This window comes from Macaca fascicularis, chromosome 5 (genome assembly GCF_037993035.2).
Source record: "Macaca fascicularis isolate 582-1 chromosome 5, T2T-MFA8v1.1".
NCBI classification, from domain to species: domain Eukaryota; kingdom Metazoa; phylum Chordata; class Mammalia; order Primates; family Cercopithecidae; genus Macaca; species Macaca fascicularis.
The window spans coordinates 26,102,489-26,115,287 of NC_088379.1; the positions used below are offsets into that span (position 1 = coordinate 26,102,489).

A 12,799-nucleotide genomic window follows, 5' to 3' on the forward strand; every position below is an offset into this window, starting at 1 on the left:
TCAAATTATCTTTGGTTGAAGAGGACATGATCTTATGTTTAGAAAAACCTAGACTTCACCAAAAAACTCATAGAACTGATAAATGAATTTAGTAAAGTTGCAGGCTACAAAATCAACCTACAAAAGTCAGTAGCATCTCTATATATTAGCAGAGATCACTCTGAAAAAGAAATCAAGAAAGCAATCTTCTTTACAATAGGTACCAAAAAATATACCTAGAAATGAATTTAACCAAGGAGGTGAAAAATCTCTACAAAGAAAAGTATAAAACACTGATTAAAGAAATTGAAGAGGATTCACAAAAAAGGAAAGATAATGCTTACGGACTGGAGGAATTCATCTTGTTAAAATGTCTTTACTACCTAAAGTGATCTACAGATTTAATACAGTCCCTATCAGAATACTAATTATATCCTTCACAGAAATAGAAAAAAAATCCTAAAATTTGTATGGAACCACAAAAGACCACAAACATCTATAGCAATCTTGAGCAAAAAGAACAAAGCTGGAGGCATCACACTACCTGAATTCAAATAATATTACAAAGCTATAATAACCAAAACATCATGGTACTGGCATAAAAACAGACACAGGTACCAATGGAACAGAATAGAGAACCCAGAAATAAATCCATACACTTTCAGCCAACTCATTTTCAACAAAGGCACCCAGAATGTACCTTGAGGAAAGAATGGTCTCTTTAATAAATGGTGCTAGGAAAACTGGATATCTCTGTGCAGAAGAATGAATCTAAATCTCCACCATATGCAGAAATCAACTCAAAATGGATTAAAGACTTAAATGTAAGATCTGAAAATATTAGAAAACATTGAGGAAAGGCTTCAGGACATTAGTCTGTGCAAGAAGTTTTTGGGGTTAAGACCTCAAAAGCATGGGCAACAAAAGCAAAAACAGACAAATGGGATTGTATCAAGCTAAAAATCTTCTGCATGGTAAAGGAAACAGTGAAGTGAAGAAACAACCTGTGGGATGGGAGAAGATTTGCAAACTATCCTTCTGACAAGAGATTAATAACCAGAATATATAAGGAACTCAAACAGCTCAATAGCAGAAAAACAATCTGAGTAAAAAATGGGCAAAAGACCTGAGTAGGCATAAAGACATACCAGTGGCCCACAGGTATACGAAAAAATGCTCAGCATCACTAATCATCAGGGAAATGCAAATCCAAACTACAATGAGATATCATCACACCCCAGTTTGAATGGCTTTTACCAAAAGACAAAAAATTACAAATGCTTTCAAAAGAGTGGAGAAAGGGAAATTCTTATATGCAGTTTGTGGGAATGTAAAGTAGTACAACTGTTATGGGAAATAGTATGGAGGTTTCTCAAAAAAACTAAAAATAGAACTAGCATATAATTCAGCAGTTTCACTGCTGAATATATGTCTAAAAGGAAGGAAATCGTTATTTCAAATGATACCTACGCTCTGATGTTTACTGCAGCACTATTCACAATAGGCAAGATGTGGAATCAACCTGAGTGTCCATCATCAGGTGGATGGATAAAGAAAATCCATCCATCAGGTGGATGGATAAAGAACAATGGAATATTATTCAGCCATAAAAAAGAACAAAATCCTGTTATTTGCAGCAACATGGAACTGAAGATCATTAAGTGAAATAAACCAGGCACAGAAAGACAAATATCACATGTTATCACTCAGATGTAGGAGCTAAAAAAGTGGATTTTATGGAAGTAGAGAGTAGAATGGTGGTTACTAGAGACTGGGAAGGGAAGAGGGGAATGAAGAGAAGTTGGTTAATGGGTACAAAAATACAGTTAGGTAGAAGGAGTAAGTTCTAGTATTTGATAGTAAAGTAGGGAAATTAAAGTTAAGAATAATTTATTGTGTATTTCCAAATAGCTGGAAGATAATTATAATGGTTCCAACACAGAAAAGTTGGTGATGGATATCTCAGTTACCCTGATTTGATCATCACACATTGTATACGTGTATCAAAATAACCATAGGTACTCTCAAAATAAGTATAATATCAATTTTAAAAAGATAATCTGAGCTGTAGTTAAATAATGTGGCTATGATATTATCCTGAATCAGTGGCACAGCTGGGGGTAAAATCGGGTCTGTTTCCATTCCAGAGTTTTTTTCATTAGTCTTAGAAATAACTGCCAAAAATTTCTTTGAGACACTGACCTATAGCACTGGCCACAATTTCAAGCAGAAGCAATGTAAGTTAACATTTTAGAAACTGGCATTTCTGTAGCTCTGCAGATTGGGAAAGATACCTTTAAAAGGAATGGTGTATCTCTCTGCGTGCCCTCTGATGGAAGTGCTGTTTAGCAACAGCGTGTGTAAAGGACCAGTGAGAGGCAGGTAATAAGGAACCAGATAATTCTTAAATGAGTAACTTTTTTACCATCAAGAATTTCTTACGTAACCAAAAATCACTTGTACCCCAAAAGCTGTTGAAATTTTTAATGTTGAAAAACAATTCCTTATACATACAAATCCCTGTTTCTGTTTGTCTCACCACCAAAATGTAAAAATATATTTTCATAAGACTTATTAATTAAACATGTTCTACTTCATTCAACAGCATCCAACAAATCATTTGCTGAGTGCCTTTATACCAAGTGCTGGGGTTAAAGTGATGAGCAGAAGACTTATACTTTATTGAAATAAAACGGTTGTTGAAGTAATAATCATACAAATAAGTAGTTATAGTTATTTAAATGCTATGCATAAAATCTACTAAGGGATTAATAATCAGGGGCCAGGTGTGGTGGCTCATGCCTGTAATCTCAGCACTTTGAGAGGCCGAGGAATTCAGATCAGCCTATGCAACACAGCAGGACCCCGTCCCTATAAAAAAGGAAGAAAAAAAGGTTATATAGTAATGTTCAGAAAGGCTCACTTAAAGAGTTAAAGTTTTAGCTGAGATATGAAGGTTTAATGAAACAAAAAGGTGGAGGGATAGAGAAAAGGAGCTTATACTCAGCAAACAGCACGTACAGAGGCCCTGAAGAAGGACATAGTATGATCTGTCCTAAGAATTGAAAGACAACTAGAGTATTTGGAACAGAGAAAGCTAATAAAAAATGCAAATCCCAGTCATGAGAAGAGAAGTGAAGGTGTTTACTAAGTATCACCAAGGAAACCACAGCAAAAGGAGAAGTGAATCTCCCCCCAAAATAAACTGTGCTGTTAGAATTTTGTTTTAAAGATTCATTGTCAAGAACACTACAATTTTTAATTTGCTAAGTAGAGTATTACTAAGATTTGGGCAGTTTTAATGTATTCTTTTTCATTTGATTTTTATTCCTTTCTATACTGACTTACTGGAAATTGAGGGATGACTTTGATGTGCTGAAGTGTTTAGATCAGTAATTTTCACTGTTGAACAGTCACAGAAAGAGAGAATCTTATCTTGTTTTCTTGGCTGGGGATTTTGTGTGGGTGTCTGAGGTGCAGCTGCACCCTGAGTTTCTTGGCAGTCAGGACAGGGCACTTCTCAATGCAGTTCATCTTGAATAGGAAGAAACTTAAGAGTAAAAAGTCTACTTTGAATGCACTAACTTCAGTGGAAAACACCCAGGGCCTGAACCTTCCGCTGACATCCTGTTATTTGGTTAAATGGATACAGCAGCCTCAGACCCATGTCCAGGTTTTATGGTAGGAACACATGAAGGGGAGAACAGTGAAAGCTTTGTTTCAGTATAAAACTATCAGTTACCACATCTAGTTTTTAAATGTTTTTGGTTTTTGTTTGTGGTCTATTTAAGTTTTTTCTCTAAAGAACACTTAATAAAAAAGGCAGATTGATGGAAACCTAGCTTTGCTTGCAAGTGTGAATTCATAGTTTTATGTAGCTTCTCAGAAAGATTTTTTCAGATTTATTTATATACAGATAGATTCCCAGATCTGCTTTTATTGCTCACGTTTTCTTCACTCTCCTTTGACCTCTTCTGTAGTCTATAAGCATCATGTTTTCCAAAACCCTCAAATTAAATGCAGACAGTATAGAACTTCTCATTTTTAAGCACACTTGCATCCTTCCCTTTGCATAAACTCATCGTTACCCTTCATAAGCAGAAACCTTTGAGCTGCATCCAGTGCTTAACTGCTTGTTTATATCTTTACTGTTTTTTAGTATTACTACTTTCAGAGTAGTATAAAGTCTTGTTCTATGGACAGTGTCCCTGAGTTCAAATCCAGTCCTGCTACTTACTTTGTTGGTTCCATTAGTTTTTTTAGTTTTTAACTTCTAAAATAAAGATAAATATGTTAGAACCTCGTAAGTTTTTTTTAAGACGTAAGAAAATGCCTACCAAGGACTTAATTTAAAATAAATATTCAGGAGAAGAGATGCTAGTTATCATTTTATTCTTGATTTAAGTCCAGTCTTCTAGAATCTATTAATAGCTGTCTTTCTGGTTGATGTCATTTAGTCTAAAGATCGTCTATATGCTGATGACTTCCCACTAATACTTCTGTTCCTAACCTCACTTTTTCCTAAGCTCCAGACTTGCAGGTCTGACTGCTACTATATTATCTACACTTAAATGTCAGATGCATACTTCAAATATAACATGTCTTAAAACAACTTTTGATCTCTATCACCCGCCCCTGCTCGTTTCCCCAATCTTTTCCTCTCCATTCTTTTCTATCTCAGTTAATGGTAGCACCCTTTGTACTTCTGGCTTTTGTTTAGCTACCAGCCCCTGTCCATTTAATCAGCACATCTTAATAGCATTATCCCCAGAATATATCCTGAATCTGACTCCTTGTTGTCATCTTATCTACTACCATCATAGTCTAAGACAATAATCCTTTCCTGTCCTAGGCAATTTTGTAATGAATGATCTTCTTATTTCTCTGTATTTCACCATAAGACTGGACCATTTTTAGTCTTACCTTGAACAATCCATTCTCTACTTTGAAGAACAATATTCTAAAAAAAGATTATTCCCCTTCTTTTTATTGAAATTAGAAAACTATCCAGAGTTCTTGAAAGCCTTTCATGACCTAGCTCCTCTCTGACTTTCTGCTAGTGTCTCAAACCCTGCTAGTTCATTCCATCTGAAGGCTCTTCTTACTAGCCTTTTCCTCTCTTTGGGATATTTTTCACCCATATCTTCACAATGTGGCTCCTTGCAATTTTTAGGTCTCAGATGTCAACTCCTTAGAGAGACTTACCCTGACATCTTTCCTTCTTTTCTTAAGTTAATCACTATCTGAAATTTCCCTTCCTCTTCCTTCTTTCATAAAGTGCCCCTCCCCAAACCCAAAGGAATTTAATTTCCATACAAGAACTTTATCCATTTTATTCACTGCCATATGCCCAGTGCTTAGAATGGAATCTGGTATTCAGAATGTTTTCAGTATTACAATACTATATGGGTAGATGGCTAGATGAAAGAATGAACAAGTATGTATCTGGTAATTTTTCTACAGCCAGAGAAATGATAGATTATTTCATCCTTACAAACTTTGTATAGGTGTTTATTTTAGAATTAATTATGCTAATCTTTGTCCTAATTGCTTTTATCTATCACTTCTGTTTTTGATTGTAAGGCTTTCTTCTCTCATAGAGTGCTGGATACAATTTTAGTACTTAATGTTAATTAAATTGAAAATGCAATCTAATATCTTTATATTCTCTGAAATTATAGAATATGTATTTCTGAAAGCAGGTGTGTTTAAAATATGCATTCCCCTTTTATCTCCTGCAGTTCATAATTGGACCCTTGAAGACACTCTTCAGTGGTTGATAGAGTTTGTTGAACTACCCCAATATGAGAAGAATTTTAGAGACAACAATGTCAAAGGAACGACACTTCCCAGGTGAGTCTTTGTTATGCAAATGTATTTTCCTCTCAGGGAGAGTTATATGCTAGATGTCTTTTCCCATACTGAATCTACAAGTTACTTCCATGACTGAGGGCACAAAGGAAATATAAATGTATCCATTCTTTAATCTTTCTAAATTATGCATTTTCAAGTTTTAATCAATTTTTCTTGTCTAAATAATCAGGCTCTTGAAAAAAATTATTTCCAAGGAACATGATTTTGAGTTTCAGATGGTGGGTCAACTATATTATTTGTAAATAACATCAAGGGTCAACTTTTGACCGATCTAAGAAAAACTTTTTTATTTGATACTGATTCATTGTTGTGAACACACCTACTTGAATGGATTGATGTGCATCTCTTTCTTGTGACATTTTAAATGACAATAACCATTGAGTTATGGTGTCTATACGTTATACCTGAATTTTAAAAATGAAACTAATAAAAAATAGCAGCCATTTAAAAATGTATGTTACATACAAGTACTTTATATTATCTCATTTAACCCTCATGATTAAAATGAGCTATATATTGTCCTTCCCATTTTACAGGTTAAAAAAACCAAGTCAGAGACAAGTTAAACATTTCGCCCAAGGCAGCATTTAAACCCAGATAGATTTGATAGCAAAGTCTAGGTTGCCAGTTTTTCCCTTAGATGTCTGAATCCAGTTGTTTTCTAAATTTTATTTTCTAAATTATATCTAAATTGTATCATTTGCAAATACCAAATGATATAATTTAGAAATTATAATTTCTAATTAATTTAATTAACTTAATAATTTTGAAGGATTTAAATGTCAAAATTTGCAATAATTCTACCAGAATTTTTTACCCTTACAAGATTGCTTCTTAAGTTTTATTTTTCTCGGATGATTTCCTACATCAGAAAAGACTCTAATCATTTATTGCAATCTGATCATTATATGTAATGAAATACATACATTGTGTCCCTAGTCAACTTCCTTACATGCCCTATTTAGATAAGTATCCTTTGTTGCTTTGAGTTTTGTATTTTGGATCAAGTTGAAAGTTTTCAAATCTCTCTTAAATGTATTCTGAACACCAACATGAATATTTCTGATTTTATTATATACATGACTAGAATGATGAAATTATGGGGATTAGAGTCAATTTGATAAGTACTTCCTGAATATCTTTCATGTTCATAGTACAACTAGATGTTCGAAAGAAGACAAAAATCAAATAAAATATAGTTCTTTTAATTAAAACAAGTTCTTAAAACAGAGTCAAACATTAAAATAAAATTAGAGTTTTTTAGTTTATATATGTTGTCCTGGGTATGAGGAACAATAGGAATTTCCTTGTTGCCTTTTGAGAAACTTCTTTATATAACAACAACATGAAATAAAATAGGTTACTCTGTGTTTTGACAATCAATGTTATAGCTACATCATTTCTTTTGGTTAAGTAAAGATGATCAGAGATGCTTCCAATTCTGGTAAAATTGTGACATCACACACTTGTCAAGATAACTCCTTAAACAGTGAACATGTTACTATAGAAAAACATTATAAGCTCAGTTTTCAGGTCAGCCCATTGGAACCTTTTTTAGGGGAGGAGAAAGGAAAACAATAAACTCTTTCTTAAGCCCCCGTTATGTAGTCATGGAAATTAGATGAGTCAGCTTAAAGGAGCAATATCTATTAATTTCAATTATTATGTAAGTTCCAGAGCTCTTTGTATGGTATCTGTAGACATAAGATTTAGTTAGAAGAATGTATAAGAAAATGTATTACATATTCTAGATAGTTGGCCTACAACAGTCCATTATGATGTTTCTTTTCTGTGACGTTAAAACCCTTTACATCTGCTAAAGGTAGCCAAAACTATGTTTTATGTTGACTGTAGTGGTGATCTTAAACCTTTCACTGTGTTTTCTACTCTGTAATTGTTACTACCAAACATTATACTAAGGCTCTCTTCACCCGACACATACCACCTCATTTCTTTCAGGCCTATGTGGCCTTCCCTGATACCCTCACCCACTCAGGTGGAATCATTTTTACCTCTGGACTCATATTGAATCTTGCATAAAATTTTGTTATATATTTTCTTTTTTACTACATCTCGTTGTCTTTCTTAGCCTATTGATAGTTTGCTATTAATTCATGCATCCATCCATCCATCCATTCATTCAGCTATTATACAAACATTTATAAAGCTTCTACTTTTGGCAAGTACTACATTAGGCTTTGGGGATACAGAGATAAGACATAGGCCTTGCCTTTGTTTGATAAGTGTCATGTTAAAGGTGTAAGGGAAGCATTATAGGAAAGTACCTGAGAAGATAAAGGAAGGCATTTTAGAGAGGGAATGTTAGAGTTCTTTGCTCTTTAAGGTTTTATAGAAGCCTCATAGGAGTTCCTGTAATTTCTCCATACTTAGAGAGTACTGATACCTTTCTCTACAAAATGTAGTGTTTCAGAGTAGTCTTTGGAATCATACGTATTTGGGTTTGAATCCTTGCCTTACCTATTACTAATTATGTAACCTTAGGCAAGTTAATCTCTCACAAGTATCTTCAGCTATAAAATGGAAGTACCGTTATAAGGTTTTCTTGACTATGAAGCCATTGGTACAGGACCCAGCATATATTATATGTCTGTATTTATTGTCATTGTTATTATTATTAGACTTTCTGTAATGAAATCTTTACTAGCATCATACTTGGTTGTTAAGAAATCTTAGTTGAGTACTGGGCTGCTTGTATTTACAGTCCATAATAAAGTGATTTTATTTCCTTATTTTACTTGTGCCCCCTACATGCTTTCTTCATAGCTAATAAAATGGTTTAGTACTTCTTATTATATAAATTCCTTTACCCACCTGCCTCAATCCGTGAAGGCTTTTTATTTCCCACTTGTGACTTCAATGTACTTTGTTCAATTTTTAAACAGTTTAAACATTAGAATGTTAAAGATACAGATTTTTTGATACTTTAAAAAAGAATCAATATGCTCTAAATTGAAAACTGTTTTTTAAAGTGTGCTGTAGATGTTAAATTATTTACGGTTTTATTATCCTTTGTGAAAGGATAATAAATGACAGACATAATTAATGATTATAAAATATTTTCAACTTTAGGCTGGGCGCGGTGGCTCACGCCTGTAATCTCAGTACTTTGGGAGGCCGAGGCGGGTGGAACACGAGGTCAGGAGATCGAGACCATTCTGGCCAACATGGTGAAACCCCATCTCTACTAAAAATACAAAAAATTACCCAGGCGTGGTGGCGGGTGCCTGTAGTCCCAACTCCTCGGGAGGCTGAGGCAGGAGAATCGCTTGAACCCGGGAGGCAGAGGTTGCAGAGAGCCAAGATCAAACCACTGCACTCCATCCTAGGTGACAGAGTGAAACTGTTTCAAAAAAAAAAAATTTTTTTTTCAACTTTATAAATTTCTAAATCATAGTAGGTCATAACAGAAAGTAACCTTAGAAAATAAAAACTTTTTCAGTGTAGCTACTAACTGATTAACATACAGGAGTCTTTCTGTAGCTAAGCTTGCTCTGAAGAGGTTTTTGAAACGTGTAACAAATTATTAAATCGCACAGGGATGAGCTCCAACAGTCATCATCAGTAATATGTAAAGTATTAAATGTGTTGCTCAAATATTTAAATTTATGTACTAGAAATATTTTCATTTAATATATATATATGTTTTTCAAATAAACAGGATAGCAGTGCACGAACCTTCATTTATGATCTCCCAGTTGAAAATCAGTGACCGGAGTCACAGACAAAAACTTCAGCTCAAGGCATTGGATGTGGTTTTGTTTGGACCTCTAACACGTTAGTATTCTCTCTCACTCAGAGGATGATGTAAAATAATATCCTGATCATCTCTGTGTTATTTAAGGAAAGAAAAAAATAAGATAGTAGGCCTCTAAGAAGAATCATCTATTAGCTGTGAAAGAAGTATAATACTTTCTTAAAAGATTTATAGGATGGGATTTTCTGTCACTGAAACATGAGTGTGAAATTTTCAAAGCTGGTTACTAATGTAAGAAGTTGTATATAAAAAAACTAGCAGTTAATTTAGAATTTTTAGGTTTAAAACTTTGGATCTTTGGAGCAGTTTTAATGTTGCTGTTACTGTAATTGGATATTCACTGAGGAATCTCTTAAAAAATAACACAATCTAACCATCTTGATGGCATGAAGCAATAGAGCTTAACAGTTTCACTAAGTACTAAGAAAAGGGTTTTTTAGATATAGATGGAAAGCAAAGACTCACTTGAAGCTTTATAAATTAACGAACTATACTGGCAGGAGCAGGAAGTAGGCAATGTTATTTGATTGTTTTGAAGAGAAACATTTGAGAAAGTGTTATGCAATATCTGTAAAGAAAATAAACCTTGTATTTATTTACTTTGACAGAAATATTTTTTTCCCCAGAAGAGAAGTTTAATATGTTTGTTTTATTTAATTTCAAATTTTTCAGAAAGCTTTGGGAGAAAGTGTGTGAAAAGTACACCTTTTAAAGGAATTATTTTTTTAAGTCAAAAAAGAATAACAAAATTAATACAAGAAAAATGGCTTCCACAAGTTATAAAGTAGGAAACTAATGTTTATTCTCCCTGAATTCTTGGAGTTAGATTTTTCAGGTTTCTATGATACCATCTTGGGAATGGCCCTTCTAAAAAAGGGTAACTAGAATTGGTTGAATAGATTTCATGACTTTACTGGTGGTTCTTTTTTGGCTTGGACTAAAAGAGCAGCTGGTGAAACAGCTGGAACTCCCCTTATGAGAGTTGGTGGAAATGCACTGTTGGTGGAAATTACAAACCCTAGGAAACAGAACACTACTTGAAATGCCGAGCGTTCCATAGAGATGATGCCCTTTCCAACCTTTTCCTTGTCCTCACTTCCAGACTGAATCCATTGGGGGATTGTCTTCTGTGGGATTCTGTCCAATTTTTCTCATGTGAGTGGTTGGTAAAAATAGGAATTAAAGTATAGAATTTGTTTCTATTTACAACTTGATCAGGAATATTCATATTTTATTAATCTTGGAACTAACACCTTTCTAAGCCCCAAAAATTATATTACCAAGTCATTTGAAAAGAAATCAAACTAGTCGCAAAAAAGATTGTAAACAAATACTTAAGCAAACCATTTAAAAAGTTGATGATTTTAAATGTTTGTCTTAGAATGATTATTTGAGTGAATGTGCCCCATAGTGAGAACACTTATGTTAGATTTATTTTAAAAACCAACATTGTGAAATGAACAGAGATACATTTTAAAGGAGTTTTTTATTTTTTTTAAATCTTTTCTAGTCTAGTGCTTATTATTGAGTGTGGGACCTTATTTATCTATTTATTGTTATTTATGGTCAGAGAATAGAGCTCATAGTTGAAGGAGAACCTGAGTTGAACATCTCAGTGTGAGGCAGAAATAAAAAATGCTTTTGAGATTGTAGCTTTCAGCAGTACATTTCTTCCACTACAGGTGGAAGGGTGAGGGTGTGCACTCTGGCAATATGGAGAACTGAGTCTGCGATGTAGAGCATGCTACATATCATACTACACAAACATAGCCAAACCCCAGACTTGTCAGCCTAGGAACTTGGGATTTCTGTAGAATTCTTTATGTCACCACACTTCAAAATATGTTTCTGCTGGAGGCCTGGCCATTTAGGCAGTTTTTCACTGTGAGCTGTATCTCTTTGGAGCATTACGATAATATATTAGCTATCATTGTGTCTCTGTTCCAGAGAGCCCCGTGAAAATTAGTGTGTACTGACTGGGCTGAATTAGGAAATTTGAATAGTGATTTCTGTGTTTTGTATCACCGAAGGCCGTAGGCCCTGGCTCCTCCCTTGTTGTTTTAGACATACTGCTGGGGGTTAGCATCATGCCAGTAACCCCTGTGTCTCTGGCATATAGACACCTAAAATTGAGTAATTGTTATTACTATTTAACCCAGGCTTTTATCAGCCTTAGCACTAGTCACTCTTTGGGCTGGATAGTTCCTGGATGAGTCTTTGTTATCAGCAGGGGGGACGCAGGGAGGAGGTTGTCTTGTGCACTGTAGGATGTTCGGCAGTGCTCCTGGCATCTGCCCACTAGATGCCAGGAACCACTCCTCAAAGTTGAGACAACCCAAAATTGTCCAATGTCTGCTAGGGGTGGGTGAGGAATTACCACCAGCCTCGAGAACCACTGATTAACCTAACCTAATTAGTTATATGGCTACCTCCTTGGGGAAAATACATTTTGGTGAGTGATCAGGTTTGTAAGTGTGTCAAAAATGTGACGGCTGTCTGGCTTCACTGAAGGAAGGGAGTTGGGATGATGGTGGTGATACTTTTGATGGCTCCCTTCACCCCACAGAGGACCATTCTGGCAGCATATGATTGGAGGTGCGATTGCTTTTTCAAGGGTCCCCATGACTTTGGCCACTCCGTCTACCACCAGCAGGGGCATGGTGTGTCCTTATGAGTTTACCTCTACCCTTCTATAAGTCTAGTATATCAAAGAGTTATAAGAAGCACAGTCATTATTTGAAGAAAGAATTTTTAAAAGGCTAGAGCTTGTGCATAGGAAAGAGATCTCCACTTTTTGGTTTTATTTTAGATAACTACTTAAAAAATGTCTTTTTGTATTGAGGTCCTGTCCTATTCAAAGATTAATTTAATCGTCTGTAATTCTCTTAATAGGCCCACCTCATAACTGGATGAAAGATTTTATCCTCACAGTTTCTATAGTAATTGGTGTTGGAGGGTGCTGGTTTGCTTATACGCAGAATAAGACATCAAAAGAACATGTTGCAAAAATGATGAAAGATTTAGAGAGCCTACAAACTGCAGAGCAAAGTCTAATGGACTTACAAGAGAGGTAAGTTCAGAAAAATCATAACTCATGTTATGTATGTAGGCAAATACAATTTGTAAATAAAGTAATATGGGCATGTGCTTAAACACTTATATTTAGGTTAT

At 34.7% G+C, this 12,799-nt stretch overlaps 1 protein-coding gene across 3 annotated transcripts in view; it reads left to right on the forward strand.

The window, feature by feature from the left end:
- Window positions 1-12,799, forward strand: part of STIM2 (stromal interaction molecule 2) — a 165,857-nt gene that overhangs the window by 127,839 nt on the left and 25,219 nt on the right. For all 3 annotated transcript variants that reach the window (XM_005554636.5, XM_005554637.5, XM_065544845.2), the window contains exons 4-6: window positions 5,721-5,832; window positions 9,533-9,648; window positions 12,521-12,698. In XM_005554636.5, the coding sequence (XP_005554693.2) occupies window positions 5,721-5,832; window positions 9,533-9,648; window positions 12,521-12,698 (406 nt within the window). The remainder of the gene's footprint in view (window positions 1-5,720; window positions 5,833-9,532; window positions 9,649-12,520; window positions 12,699-12,799) is intronic.